Raw genomic sequence first — 16,517 nt, 5'->3', positions numbered from 1 at the left:
ATATATATAATATACCTGTTAGAAGGACTAGACAAAGCATGTGGGCTTCCTGCAGTCTGTAACAAGCACCTGATTGGTAAAGTTCAGCGCAGCAGTTTTTTCAGTGGTTTGCAACTGGGCTACAGCATTGGTATAAAAACAAGGTGTCATAAGCCCCTTTCCTCTGGTAGGGATTTGGAACACTTAATGATATATTCCATGTGATACTGATGGCACTCCATTCCTTTCCCACCATTCATGTACCTACCTACTGGTTTGATTGGTGTGTGAGAGTTTGTGGCCTCTCTACCTTGAAAGTCTTTAAACAAAGAAACCCAAACCAAACCAACAAATCCTATAATATTTTTGAAAGAATGCAAAGAATTCCTAGAAGTTTGAAAAATCATGTTGGGAGAGGAAGTTGTGAGAGAAACACTTCAGAAAGACATAGCAGTGATTTTGAGCAATTCTGGCACATTTTTGTAAATCATTGTTTAAGGTCATATACATGTTAACTTTTTCTTGTACTTCATTTAGGAGTGCGTCTCTTGATGTAGAGCCAATATATACCTTCAGAGCACATAAGTGAGTATTTCCTGAGAAACATTGTCATATTTTGAGAAATATATGATTTTTTAAGTAGACATAGAAGTTTTTTAAAACTAATTTCCACCTTGTCAACTAGTGATTTCATGTGATGCTTTTAGTTCCCGTGTTTCTTAAAATATCTGCATATGTTCACCTCCTTTCTGCATAATTATTTATGTCTGGAACTAGGTACACCACAGTTTTAAAAAGAAAAATCTATAAATTACATAGTTCAAATTTGATTATGTGTTCTGTTTTTCATCGCAGCTTTTACCTCTTGTCAGATATGTGCATCTGTAGAATGAAGCTGTTTGCAGTGAATTAAAATCTACTGAATCAGTTTCATGAAAGACCCTTAGATGTTTAAAAAGGGGAAAAAACAGCTGTTTATACAAAATAACAAAGCCTATACTTTAGAAGTATGACACTTTTCTATTTCATGTGAATAATGATTAAATTGTCCTGATTGTAGTTACATTACCAAATATTGCAGAGGTGTTTTTTGTGGGAAGTGGTGTAGCACAGGATCAGAATTTTTGTTGCCGTCTGTACGTCAAGTGAATTTTATCTAACAGGGAAATTTGAGGATTCTTTTGACATTATTTTTCATAAAAAGAAAATGTTAATAGTCAACATTTCTTTGGGGCGGGGTTCTTCCAGTGGACCAGTGCTCTGTGTGGTGATGAGCAGTAATGGGGAGCAGTGTTACAGTGGGGGAACAGATGGCCTCATCCATGGCTGGAATACAACCAACCCAAACATCGATCCCTATGACTCTTACGGTACGTTGCTGCCACACACACCAGTGAAATGATATGTTTAGTGACATTAATGTTATATGGCTAAAATAGTGTGATTTTGTAGGTAATGCTTCTTTGAAAATTTAAAAGAGGGAATTGAATATTGGCTTCAATTACTTTAAGTATTTTTTTGTTTTAATACTGATGCTGGTTGATGAGAAGATAAAAATCTGTCATTTTCTTAAAAAAGGCCTTGATCTCATCACAATTTTGAGAAACATCTGAGTTGAAAAAGTACAGGACTAAACCTGGTGCTTGGCAAGTACAGCAAATGTGTATTTTAATGTTCTTTTCTAATCTCTGTGGAGTTGAGATAAAAAGAGGTTGTATAGTCTGAGACCAAAGCTGTTAATGTTGTCTGCAAACAGCTAAAAAGGCCCAGTTTGGTAAGATTCACCAGATTTTAATGGATGTCAGCTTTGTGTCTGTGTGTTAAAACATTTTTCACTTCTCATAGATTCAGATGCAGTTGGCTTTTGGAAAAAAGGGGCTGATGTACTTCTAATGGTTGTTTGAGGGTGAATTTCAAAATCAGTGTGTTTTGTCAACTGTGATACTGTCCCTTCTGCTGAAACATAAGTTGTAAACTGGATAACTGAATGCCATGTCTGCTGATGAAGTTCAAGCATCTTCATACAAGAATAACTGAGACTTCTATATTGACATGACCTGATTGGTCTTGGGTTTTTCATTGGCTTGTTTCTTACTGTTGGTACATAAACACAGAATTCAAATATTGTTTTGAAATGTGGTTTGTTTTGTTCTGTTCACAGATCCCTCTGTTCTACGAGGAGCTTTTGTAGGCCATACAGATGCAGTGTGGGGTCTGGTTTACAGTGGAGCACACCAGCGTTTGCTGTCCTGTTCAGCAGACGGCACCATACGTCTATGGAAAGCTACAGAAATTACTCCAGCTCTCAATATATTTAATGATAATCAAGGTATAAAAAAATTGCCCTACCTTAAAGTTCATGAGCAGTACTGTTCAGACTGCAATAGTTTTGGCTACTGAATAGAAATCCTTCAGCATCCTAGTAAAGAATGTTGTTGATACACATATCAGAAAAATAGGATTCAACCAGTGATCACGTAGGACAATCTATTCAGATTGGCATAATGTAGATTTTAAAATGTAATATTTCGTTTCATAATCATGACCCTTTTGATATTACTGGTTGGGTTTTTTGTTTGTTGGCTGGTGGTTTTTTTTCTGCTTTGTTTTCTTTATACCAGCTAAATCTTATGAAAATGTTCTTTACATTGTTTTCCAGAAATGGGAATCCCTTCGTCAGTAGATCTTGTGAGCAGTGACCCAAGCCTCATGGTAGCTTCATTTAACAGTGGACACACTAGCATTTTTAACATGGAGACACGACAGCGAATTCTTACCTTGGAGTCCAGTGTGGATACTAGTATGTATCAAAAAAAAACAACCCTAAATCAAAAAATTGCTTGTTCAAGATCGATACAGTTGATAGTCTTTTCATATAGGCAGTGTCATGATGAATTATAGCATGAATTGTGCGACAAGCTGTGTTTTGAGTTGTAACAGTAAATTATTACTACTACAGCAGACCTTGTGGGTATTTCAGTAGCAGAAGAGTGCACATACTTTTGAAAGAAGGTAGAAGAAACAAGCCCACGCTATCTGAATTCCTCTTTAAGGAACAGTAGCACAAGGAAAAGCACAGATTTTGTTAATACAGCCCAGTGATCTTTGCAGCTTCAAGATTTTCATTCTCTTCTCAGTCCAAAATTGCAAGATAGAGGTAACGTCAGGAAAATCTGAAGCTGAATTTGTTAAAAGTTTGGGAGTATGTATGCATGGATTCTTTTCTTATTTTTCCTCAAGGGTGTCCCTTTTCTAAGTTTGTGGGTTTTTTTTATATACGCTCTTGGCTCTTTGCAGTTGAAGTTTTCACTGTAGGAGAAAAGTAAAGTTCCAGTGTAAGTGTATTCACAAGGTCCCATATAAGGCCTTGAATCATGGCAGTGGCCAGTATCAGAAGTTTTGGAGGAAGCTGTCAGGAGTCTGCTGTCAGTAAATTATTTTACTATGGCATTAGGAAAGACACCAGGATGAGGTTTCATATTCAGGCCAAGATAGAAACCTAATAGCAATATGAACATTCGGTGCCTTTTACAATTTTGGGTTTTTTATTTTCCCTAAAAGTTTTATGTCACTGCATTCTACTATTTAGTTATATTTTTTAAAGGGAGTAAGCCCTTCTTGTCAGCTTTGCATTCCTGTTTTAAAACTGTTAACTGATTGTCATTTAATAAGAGGGAATGGAAAGTGTCATATCTCTTCTTTGTATTATTCGTTACTGTGTAGGATTTCTTTTTTTAACCCACATTTTTGTTCCTGTCTAAAAACCAACTCCTAAATGAGTTGCCTCTAATCTGTAGAAGTTACTGTTCTTTTATTTTTCTTCTATTTTTTTTTCACCACCTCCTCTTACTGTAATTCAGTAATATTCCTTTAAGAAAACAAGACTGCGGTGTTGCATGTAGCAGTCCCCATTTACTATCTTTAGTTATGTAACAGCACTATGAAGCTTACATATATTTAAAAAAAGATATAATTATTTCTGTAAGAACTAGGCAGAAGGGAAAGGAGTCACCTGAAATGCCCTACTACCACATTTAGGGACTCCGCTGTTCAGTATAAGCCTCACTCTGCTTGGCATTTTAAAACTGAGGATAGCTGGCTCTGATGCAGTCTCATGTGCTTCTAGTAATTTTAGTGAGGTTTATTAATATATATGACTGGGGTTTTTTCTTTCATAATCCGTAAGCATCCTGTGGATGCTGACACTAGTTGACAGTTCAGATTTTTATAGAGAGATGTAAATTACCCCCCTAGTAGCAAGTGATCTCATCGTAATTTCTATTTTTTGTTTATTTTAGTAAGAATGTGAGTGTTCTTTGGCAACAGTTTAACTAAATATAGTCAATTGTGATGTTCTGTGGAGTGGCTACTTGTGTTTTTGTGGTAACATCCTGCAGTGTTAATTTTCCTGCACTGTCTATATGTTACGAAGAAAGTCTGGCTTGACAAGGGAAGGAATGTGGAGGTGGGGAAGTACTAAAAAGGTGTTTTAACTCAGTTTTTTGGCTTTGCATTCTTGCCTGATGTGGCCATCTAAAATCATGGCCCAAAGCTGGTCCTTCTTTGTATTTACGCTCATACATATGGTTTATGCATGCCTCTGTGTGTGAGTAATTTGGAAACTACCTTAGACTAAACCACTCAGGTGCTAGCTGAGAGTTTCAATTATATAAAGCTAAAATTATTTTGCAGATGAAATTGGTTACATATTTATTTCTTAGTAGCAATCCTTCAAAGAATGTAGCCGTTTAACTGTATTGATACGTGTGTTTTTTTCGTTTAGCAGTCAGTTCCTCCTGTCAGATAAACAGAGTCATCAGCCATCCAACTCTTCCAATTAGTATCACGGCTCATGAAGACAGACACATCAAATTCTACGACAACAATACAGGTATGTGTCTTTCCAGCAGGCACTAGTCATAGTGGTTGTATAACATAAACAAAATGCCGTTATGATTAATATTATTCACATAATTGCTGAGAGATGTCAAGTGTTGGATATCCTCTGAAACAGAAATGTCTCATCACCATTAGAGCTCAGAAATTGCCAGCCCACTTGAAACTTCATTGGCATAGTGATAAGGAACCTGCATAATTCTTTGTCCATTCTTTTAATATGCCTTATGTATGGGGGTTATCAATATTAACATAAAAGGAAGCTTGTAAAAAATCGTTCTGTGCTTATGTTCATGTTTCTTCTGTTGTGTTGTCTGTGTTATTTTGAACTGAAGGACATTTTGATAGGAATGATAGTATTAATCTGATAGTCTGACTGTGAGTCTTGATAATCTTTGGTTTGTGACTTCGTTGCTTCCAGATCACACTGTCTTAAAAGTTAAATTGAGATCTTTCAATTCATGTTGATTTTAAGTTTGCTACTCCCTAGATGTGTGTTAAAAAAGAGGTGAAAGGACCTAATGGAAGCTGAGGAAAAGCCTGAAAGTAGCTGAGTTGTTTGGTGATATAGTTTTGTAATAAACAGTAGAGGAAACAACTGCTCTTTTTTTTTCTGTTTTATTATCTTCTGCAACAATAAAACCCACATTTGACCCATGAGTTCTTATTTTTAACATGAGGTCATTACTGTAATTATAATAAGCTGTAACAGAACATTAATTCTCAGAGTTGACCAAAATTATCCCATATTCTTATATTGTTTATTTTCATTGCTTATTAGTATACTCAGCCCCTATCCTTCTTCCAACTTGGGATCTTACTCCTGAACTTGCTTAATTCACTTAGGGGGCAGATATTTAAAATGTACAGTGATTGCAGTTTCACACTGGTTTTACAGACATAAAACAAAGGTCTCAAAGTTGGTGATGTTGGTACTGTGGCTCTCCTGAGACTGTAAACATTAAAAGAGTGAATTCTTGCATATTTAATGATCCAATCATGGGACAGGATCTTGTATTTATAGTATGAACTGGGGTGTGGTTTAAGCAGAGAATACAGATAGCAAAGTGAATTGCAGAAAATAACCTTAAAAAAATCTTTTCTTTCAAAGGAAAACTGATCCACTCCATGGTAGCTCACTTAGATGCAGTTACAAGTTTAGCAGTTGATCCTAATGGCTTGTATTTGATGTCTGGCAGTAAGTACATTCATATTCCATTTTCTACTCTCAAAATGATGTGACAGACATGAGAATTATAAAGAAAACCGTTTCCTCTTTCTTTAGGTCATGACTGTTCAATTCGCTTGTGGAATCTTGAAAGCAAGACCTGCATCCAAGAATTTACTGCTCACCGCAAAAAATTTGATGAATCTATTCATGATGTGGCATTCCACCCCTCCAAATGTTATATTGCCAGTGCAGGAGCAGATGCCCTGGCTAAAGTGTTTGTATGACGGAGTGCTTCCCTTTCAACTCTAGCTGTGTATATATTTAACCAGCTGCACAAAAGAGAAGAGGAGGGCATGATTCTTCTTATCTTGCCCTATAATTCAGAGAATGTTTGTAAGTGTTTAGTTTTGCAGGGTGCTGTTTTCTAAATTGATGTTTGTTCTGGTTTCTGTGAGCTCAGCTGGTGCTGAGAGCTTGGAAACTCTCAGTTTCAAATAGTTAAAAAAAAAGAGAGAGAGAAAAAAAAACAAAAACAAAATAAATGCTTTTATTTCAGAGGGTGTGAATTTTCGTCCAGGCAGGCCTTGGGTGAAAGTGGACCTATGTATTCTCTATTAATAAAATGGAGTACTGGAAAAAAGGGGTCTAATTGCATCAGGGAGTAGGAAAAGAGGGAAACTTCTTAGGATGCTTCTCATTGAGGAATCTTAATGTACTTAAAATTAAATCACCTGGAAAAAAGTGTCGGCACATGCTCATTACTGTGTCATGCAAGAGGCACTTTGTCATCCCTTTGGTATTAATAAAGTAGATGTTGTTCAGAGAGCAGTAGCAGATAGTTAATCTCAGCCACCTGGCTGCTAGCCTAAGATAAATGCAATTAAAGGAAAGCGAATTACTAACATAAATTAAAATGCAGTAAAGTTTTTGTTACATCTTCTGTGTTATACAGTAAATATTTAGTTTGCAAAAAAAATTATATAATTTTTTAAAGACTATTAGTGTGTGGCTCGAAGCTGAGCCTTTAGTCTAGTCCCAATTAACAACAGACTGAAGCAGTCTGTATATACTGTAGTAGCAGATTTAACTTATTCAGATTTATAACGCTGTTTATTCTTGGAGATCTGACACAAGAAATTATCACAAAACCTTCCAAAGAAGCTGTCCTACAATTTAACTATCAAACATTCATCTCCTCTTTCTGTTCTTGCTAAAAAGGGTATCGCTCTGGGCATTATGGATAACAGTAAAATACTTCTTTTGAAGATTAAACCTATACCTGATGCTTTGTGTGAGTCCTGCTAGTGCAGTAGGTGAGAACTACACAAAGTTCCATCAGTTTCAGAGATTCTGCTACTTTTAGAGGTATTTCCCAGCTTCACCATTTGAGGAACTCTTAAACTTGTCTGGTTCACTGGGCATATTGTGCCCTTGATGAGGTTACCTGCAGAATGAGTGCTGCTTGTGATTACTCAACAGATGTGCTTTGTTTATGTATCCAGAGCTTCCCTGTTGATTTGAATGACAAAGAACTTTTAATCCGTTCTTTTAGTCTTTTTATCACTTCTAAAGGACGGTGAGTGGATTCCTTTCCATTACATGTCATCATGAGTATTAGTGCTCATAAGCCCAAAGTTGGTGTTTTCCTTTAATGGGAATGAATGGAAGGCAGAATTTCTGCTGGAGATCATTGCTGGTGTTGATGTGAGGTAGGAAAGAACCCAATGCAATTCTTCCACCTACCAGCTTGAGGTTAAGACTGGAAACTGATAAATAAATTTTAACCTTTAAACTGACAATTTTTAAAAAGGAATTGTTGAAGATATCAACATAGGGTTTGACTGTGTTGGTTTTAGAGTGGCATTTGGGGATGGGACCACATTTGAAGCTGATCTCGGAGTTTAAATCAACTGTATTATTTAGAATAAAAAGTTGACCTGTGCTGTTTGAGCCTGCAACACGTTATATTTACTGCTAAAATATCCTGGAATACTTTTTATTGCTCAGAATATTCACATATGTCACTTCATTATATTGATATGCAATATATTTTCATTGATAAGATTAGAACTTCTACCGTGAAAAAGGTGACTACAATAGTAATTCAGATTATTTAGTTTTTATAAAGTGTTTTGGTTATGATGGAAAGGGGGAAACTTGGCTGCAAAACTGAGCATTCAACTTTGTGAGAGTTCTGTGTACTTGACTCATATTCTTTCAGTGTCATTATTTTATTTCTTTTTGAAGAGGAAATTACAAAGATTTATTTGAAAAAGTCTGAAAGTTATGTATATTATATATGTGTATATATATATTGTAAACATGTATTAAATGTGTCTAGTAAGGGAAGACTCCATGGGTGCATTTTAATGTTTTAGTATTAAGAGTTCTCTTGAGTTTGTGTATACAAAAGATAATGGTGTGAGTATGAAATGAATGTTGTGCTTTTGCTTACACAATACAATATGTAGTTACAGTTGTTTAAATTGCTGTACATAAAACTAATAGGCCGGCATGCTTGTTTTTAAAGACTGTCATTCTGATTACAATTGGAATGTAAGAAGTGGCTGTTCAAATGTGAATTGAAAGATGTTTCCTTCTCACTATTGAGCTCTTGCTCAAAATGAAAAGTGATTTTTTTTAAAAGCTGGCAATAGCTAGAGGATGAGGTGCCTTTAAAAAAACAAAACAAAACAAATGTAGCCTTACAAAGAGGTTGTGGAGTATATATATTTTTGTGCTGGTCTTCATAATTGATGTCAATGTCTTTTTACTGTACTTGCTCACATACTTGTAGGACTGCAGGGTATTGTGCATGAGCCTGTCAGATCTGACCATCATCATAGGAGTTAGGGATGAAAAAGCTATTTAGGTTATCTAGTCCATCTGCTTGCTAAAGCAGGGTTGTAGACTTGTGCGTTTTAACATTGTCTTGGCCAGTGAGGCTTTATCTATGTTCTAAACAATTAGGCTTCCTTTTGAAGAATATTTCAATGATTAGATCTCACTGATGGGAGGATTTACATGATGTTCAGTAGTTCTGTTTTTCAACTTCATGACAGTATTCCAAGCCATGTTTTGTGCCATTTTACATATTCCTCATTGTCTTTGTAATTTGGAACCTGCATGCACGCACTGGTTCTAGCAGTATATTTCCATTCCTTTCCACTTTCTTCAAACGGTTTTTTAGTCTTTTCTCCAGCTTTTTCTTGCTTTCACCTTTTTAGCTCAGCTCTCTGTATCTTGGTGCCCACAATGCCATTCCACATGCATGATTTATTGGACTTAGTCTGTAGGTTATCTGTTAAGTGTGGGTTTTGTTTGTTTTTTCCTCTGGTGCTTTTGTGTAGGAAGACCAAACTTTTGGTCTTCTGGCTAGTGTCTCACAAACCCAAATCATATTTTTTTTTCTAACAACTGTTTTAAATAACTTTCAGCATTGTTGCTTCTCAAATTTCTTCTTCACTTTCCTTATGTTCTTATGATTCTTTTGCAGCTAGATACTTAATTCCTGTTTCATTATTATCCTGGGTTTTATAAGCTTTGAACTTCTGATCTCTGAGGGTACTAAATTATTTTCATTTTCCCCCTTTTATATGCAGTTCTTTCTGGTTCAATGTAATTGGTAATTTTTGTGAATCTGACACATACATTTATTGAAAGTGTAAACAAAACTGGACCTAAGGCTTATTCTTGCAAAAAAAGCATTTTTGTGTAATGATAGTATATGACATTTTCCCATTACTATTTTTCCCATATCTAATTTACATGGTACATTTTTCAATGGTTAGCGCATTTTTTTTGGTGTAGGTTAGCCTGTGCTACTGATTTTTGGCTTTACTAACTAATTTAATGGGAGAATTTCCAGTCCTTCCATATGTTGAAAATTGGTCTACTAGGTTTAAACACTCTCGTTTTTATTTCTAATTTTCTTCACTGTGCTGTTTGCTTTCATATATTTGATTAGTTACCAAAATGCTTGCACAGAGTGATTTGGAATAGCCTGGAAGAAGCTCTAGATACAATTATGTTGTGGAAAACATTTTCTTCACTCTTATAAAATCCTAGTGTCTGCATTTGTTTGTGCCTCAAAGAGAGAACTTTTGACGTACCATGTAAAAGATTCTATTGTCGGAAAATCACCTGATGAATATTTTGGGATCTCATTCATCTTTATTTTGATAAAATATGTTCTTTAGCAAGAAGCTTGTAGAACTATATGCCAGGTACTGTAGGTTCTTTTTTAGGGTGTATGTTTTCAAATAATGTTACATTAAAGCAGTCCCATCTGTAATGTGTTTGAGTGTGTGATGTGCACCATACAGCTTTGTGTTCAGATCATACAACACCATTTTGCAGTTGTGAATTTAAAGTAACCAGAAACTTGTCCTTTTGAGTAAGTGTCTAAGAGATAAAGGGACTTAGTTACACTGCCTTTTTCAGTACACCTGTTTGAGCACAGATGTCTTCTTTCCCCACCTCCTTCCTCACACTTTTACAGAGTAATTTTGGGGAGCAGCAATTTCCATAAACTGATGTGTCAATTGAGAAATGTTTGATTGGCATAAGTGTTAGTCCATCCCAAAGGAAGCAAAAAATTAAGAATTGGGCATAACCACCAGATAAGCAAGTTTTGCGGATTTTTTAATGCCTTTCAAGATGTGTATTTGGAAGCATTTGTGGGCTGTGGTTTGGCAGTGTCTTTGCTGACTCTCCTAGGGGACCCTACTTGACACCTGTGTGAAATATCTAGTAAAACCCAGTGATGGTGGTTGGGATTTCAGGAATAAAATGCACCTGTTAATGTTCAGGAAAACATATAAAGTTAGAGTAAAGTTTAGTGAGGCTTTCCCATAATGATTCTTCAGATTTCTTCATTTGGCCATTGGTTACAGGTTGTATGAGGGATAAAATCTAGTATGTCTCCAGATTCCAAATTGTGCAGTCTTGTGTCAAAATAAAAGGTGGGAGATTGTTCAGGTTTCAGAACTGTATCACTTTAGATGAGGAGATGGCAAGAGATTTGTAATAGCCTATTACTTAAATTCTAAGAACAGGACTTCCTTTTCTGCTAATGTAGTCTTCATATTGCAGACCCAGTTATGTGAGGATGAGTTCCTCAGATGCTGTAGTGCGACTGCTCTTCTACTTCCAGATAAACATTTATTTAAAAACAAAATTGCAGGACTAAGACTCTTTCTCATGATGTCCGTTAGCATTGAACCAAAGCCACAAAATTTGGGAAGCAGAGTAGAATTTTAGGCATGTTTCTCATTTTTCTTTTTCCTTCAGTCATAATCTACATATTTAACATATATATGGTGTCATCTGTCTGACTGACTTCACATTAAATAGCCCATTCTGTGAAAAATACTCCTCACTACTTTCTCATACAAACGACACGTGAATGGGACCAGTGGTTCCAGGTAATTTGTGACTCACTTAGCATGTGTGTCTTTCGGTTTTCTAATAGGTGAGTTGATAAGGTTCATGGAAATAACTGTGAAAACATGATGCTGCTTATAACATAGTAGTTAAAAACATTTGGAAATTTGTGGCTGTTTAGTGGAATTGCTTTGGACTACACTGTTGAGAATGAAGAAATCAGAACATGGTAGTAAACCACTTACAAATGGTAAATTGATTGTATAATTTTTTGTAGTCTGTGACATGGTAATTTGAGTTTTATTTGTCATCTGCTATTGGTGAGCATCATAAGGATGCTCAGTGTAGCTGTTAGTATTGAGTGACAGAGTGGAAGCAAAGATTTCTCTGAAAAAACTACTCATGTTTCAGGAAGCTCCATTTTCCATAAGGCTGTGAACGATTTTATCTAAATCTGATAATGTATTTAGTTGAAAAGGCTTACAATAGGTGAACAGTCTTGACTTTTTCATCATCAGTGTCCTTAAGCTTAGAGATTAACACCGTTGCTGAAACATGGCCTGTAAACTGCTAGTCAAAACCTCCGCAATGTTTCTACTGAGCAGCGGAGAAACTGCTGAAAACCATGGTGTCCAGTGATGTAGGGGATGTTTTAGAAGAAATAACCCGTTTTGTGACAGACAGTATTACAAACAGCAGAGCAAGTGAACAAACACTTGGGGAGGGGGGGACTAGGATGGCCTCTGTGTCCTTGCTCAGGCAAGTGCTCTTGTTCAGCGGGTGGGACTGATCGCAGGAGGGGGATGGTGGGAAGTCAGACCTGTAAAACGATGTCTCTGCCTGTGCTGCTGAACGTATCTTATGTGCAGGGTATCTGTCCTTTTGATATCTGATTTTTATCTTCCCACTTACATCCTCCTTTAGGCTGTATTTTCTGAGAATCTTAAAATCCCATCTGCAGGGGACTCTTACTGCAGGATAAATTTCATAAAGGACTATTTTTTTTTCTCTTTGAGTGTTTTTGAAGGGTGGTGGGGTTTCAGCTTCAGCCCTACCCCTCCCACCACCAAAAGGCTGATTTGTACCTCCTTATTCTCATTCACTTAATTCTACTGAGTTATCTCTTACCCTGCCTGCTGACTTAGTTTTGCTCTTCTGTAGTCTGTTGTGAAAACTTATGAAGTGCTGTATCATTTAAGATGGTTTTGGGAATCCAAATTCCACTACAGAAGGTGTAAATCCAGTTGAGTAGTACAATTTGTGGGTCTCAACTGGTTCATTATCAGGAGAGATTTGTTGCTAGATGACAAAATCCAAACTATGGCTGAGCTAAAATGGCATTTAGTATTAATACATGCTTTTTAGCCTAACTTTCTTCCTGATTAAGTCTGGGTTGTGGTATTGTGTGTTAAACAAGTTTCGCCCTGCTCGTGCTGCCAAGCCATGCTGTGATCTGGGGAGATCACACCCACGTTTAAACCAGACCTGGCCCTGTGTTTTGAGCTGCTTAAAGCCTTCAGTTGATGCGGTCCTCAACCCCAGTCTACTTGCATTTCCTCAGTTTGAATTTCAGGCTCCCAAAATTACTTCCTCGCTATTTCAAGAAACCCTTGGTCCTCACTCCAGAGTAATAGACTGGGACATTGAGAAAAGATTTATGCAGCTGGTTTTGTACTGTTCTGAAAGAGAAGGGATAACTTGTTGCCAAGCCAAATATTTTCGTTATTTTTTGATTACTTACTAAAAGCAGCCAAAAACATTGTATAAGGGATAAACAATGGACTTCAAGCTACTATTTTTCCATTAAGAATTTATTTTTTTATTTTTTATTCTTCCTGTCATCAAGATATAGTGCTTTTTGAATGTAGCTTGTTTTCAGATGTATGGCTCCTAGAATTGTTTCCTTGCAGTCAGACATTTACAAACATGCATAGGTTTTGAAAAATTCTCTCCTAGGTGTTAGCACTTTTTCTAGAAATACAAACTGAGCATGTTAGCTAATAATTTCATGTACCTTTATAGCCCGAACAGACTGAAAAGCTGTCTTGTGCTATGTTCTCCTTGAATCATGCATCTGAAAAGGCTTGTAGAATAAAATCCATGATGAGAAGACTATTGTTGCTGTAAGATTTTCTGTTGACATTTGTCAGCATATCAACTACCTGCATCATATTTCATATAAATATCTTCAATTGGTTTCTTTTAAAAGAATCTGTCAGATTAAAAAGAAAATTTCCAGTCAAATTTCTTTGCCTTATGGATGGTAGTTTGGATTTTTTGCTGTTGTTTATATTAATATACTTTATTTCCCCCCCGCCTCTCTGCAAGCATAATTGTTGAACTTAGTTACCTGACAGTTCTCCTTTGGAGAAGATACCACAGGTGATAACCACTTAAATGTTCATAATTACAGTTACTCCTCTTCTGTTTTGGGTCACTTCCATGACCGATAGTTGGTATGAAAAGGCTACTGTGACTGATATAGAATCAGCTAAAGGAAATTAAGACTCCCCTTCAGAATTCTGCTGAGGTTATGATTTTGCACGCTGGTTTTGAATGACTACTTTGAAACAATGTTGGGCTTCAATTGTCTTGCGAAGTGGTGGATCCAAATGAGAAATACCTAACTTGTTGAGTAATAGTCTGCTTGTCAGGTTGTGTATGGCTCAGTACAAGGCTGTGTCAGAGTTTCAGTACCACCCAATTACCTTGTTTAAATGCTACTGTTGTACAAAAGTGAATGTTAATTTAAGTGAGAAATTCTGCTTTATAACTTTTGAAGAAAATAGTTTTCTTGGGAGTAAGGATCCATAATTCCATGTATTTCATGTTTTCAGAAAGGCTTATTAATCATGAGACATGAGAAAAGTGAAAAAGTGATTCATTCTCCAAAGATCTGATAAGCATTTATTATAAAAGTATAATTTTTTGCTTTAAATTAAAATGCTTCTTCAAACACTTAATAGTAACTTCTTACTAAAATTAAATATTTTAAAATCCTGGATAAATATCTAAAAGGACAAAGATAAAAGATTCAGAGGGAGATTATTTTGAAATACGCCAATATATTTTTGAGCTTCTCAGCTGTGGCCCTGAATTTTTCTCTTTTTCACTGCAATTCCCATTTTGTGAAGCTTCTTGGATAGGTTATATTTAAAGCTACATTCACTTGCCTGAATAAGTCAAGTAAATATTTTGTCATTAAAATTATATAGATCTGCTTATGTTAGTGTACCATTTCAAATGAGACCACATTGGGTAACCATGCAGGTCTTTGTATTGGTATGACAGTAGTGAAGTGGGGTAGCTGTATCCTGTACCCGCATTCTGTGCTGAGCAACTTCACATGGACTTCCAGAAATAAGCAATGGGTTTTAAGAGCAGCTTTATTTAATGTTACAGCAGCAAGTAAGTGTCATTTGTACCATATAATTATGTAAATTGGGTGCTAATAAATACTATTTTTCAACACTTCGTATTGTGTTCATAATTCTGTGTTTTATCATAAGATGTGTGGTCTCGGAGCGTGTATGAGGAGGGGGAAGTGCACTTGGATTAGGACAAGTAGACGTGCATTTGGAGGGGCATGAGGTAACTTCATGTGAACTTCCTTTTGAACTGTGCAACATGGTACCACTCGCAGCAGGACCTCAGGTCTTCTGCTCTCCGTATGCCTTGGGTTTATGCTGCTCTGCCATCTTGGCATTGTTGGCACTTACATCTTTCCATGCACTTAGGGATGTGGTCCCCAGTATCTCCATGGGGTGCACAGACATGGGTAGGATGCCGTTGGTCTGTCAGCGGCACATTGGTTGTGGTGAGACGTGGTGCACTTCCTGGGGAGAAGGTTCATCTCCATACGAACAAACGCATGGTTCTGCCCTTGGGGAGAGGATGAGGGAGAGTGAAGCGCACATCACAGATGGCAGTCGCGTTGCTAGGGGAAGATGCTCAGAACAGCACTGGCGAGGGGGTGGTATGGGAACCTACACAGAACGGAGCAGAACAACATGTTAGCAAGTTCATCCTGTTTTTTCTATGCTTGTAGGTGGCGTAAGTGAAGTTCTCATCTCCTCTCCTTCTGATTTAGTCCTACTCATCTTCCCTCCTCGCAGGAAAGGAGGAACTGCTTTATGAAATGACAATACAACTGCCTTCACCCCAGTGATCTGCCTCCAGAGAGGGACGGGAGAAGATTCCTGAGATAGGGAGGAAGAAGATTTCAGAAACAACGTAGGAGTGACTTTCCCACATGGAAGGTCTTCCTGACATGCCTATGTGTTTGCCTATGAACAAGACATGTCCCCAGAATGATTTGAGTGTGAGAAAAGTGAGCATATTTGCTTCAGGCACACAGTGAAACCCCTAAATAGCATTTCTCTGTGTGCTGAAAAATAACTCATTTTTGTGAGTGAATGTTGGAGTTCTTAAACTGCATTATAAGTTATTAGAAATCAGAGAAGGAGTTAAACTGGTGTTCAGGAAAATAACACTTGCTTCTCTTGGCATTTGGTATGACTGATATCTGACTGTGAGTGATGTAGCTGATGCTGTGCTAAAACCTGTGATGACCCACCCCTCTCCCCAATTTAAGTTTTTAACAAGGAAAAAAAAAAGGCTACTTTCAGGAATTCGATGTTCTCAGCTATATAGATGTACACTTGCAATATGTTCAATATGTAGGTGATCTAGGAAAAGTAGATGGCCTGGTACTAGGACTTCACAAGATGAGATGGGAATGGAAAAGGGATCATGTTGTTTCCAGTATGTTGCTGATGAGCAGAGAAAAATAACTAGAATGAGAGAGAGGAAGACTTTGTTCAGCCATGGAGTAATTTAAGGTATGTATACCACAGAAGACTGACTTAGTGTCTGGTATCTATGTAATACTTCTGATATTCACTGCTTGCTTTGACTTGCCAAGTAGATAATGTGGATAATTTTCTGTGGAGTTTACAGGCAGGGCGTTAAATCCATGAAGGACATTTAGATTGGATAGGTGTGGATGCTTAACCCCAGAGCTTTTCCTAGTTACTGGAATGGTTCTATCGTGTGCTGGGAGAGCCATGGAGGGTTGTGAGGAGGA

At 36.9% G+C, this 16,517-nt stretch overlaps 1 protein-coding gene across 1 annotated transcript; it reads left to right on the top strand.

Moving 5' to 3' along the window:
* Positions 1–516: 516 nt before the first annotated feature.
* Positions 517–6,546, top strand: STRN (striatin, calmodulin binding protein; the record flags this gene model as incomplete). Its single annotated transcript, XM_010189825.1, has 7 exons — positions 517–564; positions 1,228–1,349; positions 2,141–2,308; positions 2,639–2,779; positions 4,763–4,870; positions 5,987–6,073; positions 6,161–6,546. Coding segments are annotated over 7 exons (844 nt in total), but the record flags the coding sequence as incomplete, so codon positions are not given.
* Positions 6,547–16,517: the final 9,971 nt, after the last annotated feature.

Source organism: Mesitornis unicolor, unplaced genomic scaffold (genome assembly GCF_000695765.1).
Source record: "Mesitornis unicolor isolate BGI_N332 unplaced genomic scaffold, ASM69576v1 scaffold42998, whole genome shotgun sequence".
Lineage (NCBI taxonomy): Eukaryota > Metazoa > Chordata > Aves > Mesitornithiformes > Mesitornithidae > Mesitornis > Mesitornis unicolor.
This window is presented reverse-complemented; position numbering and strand designations above follow the sequence as displayed.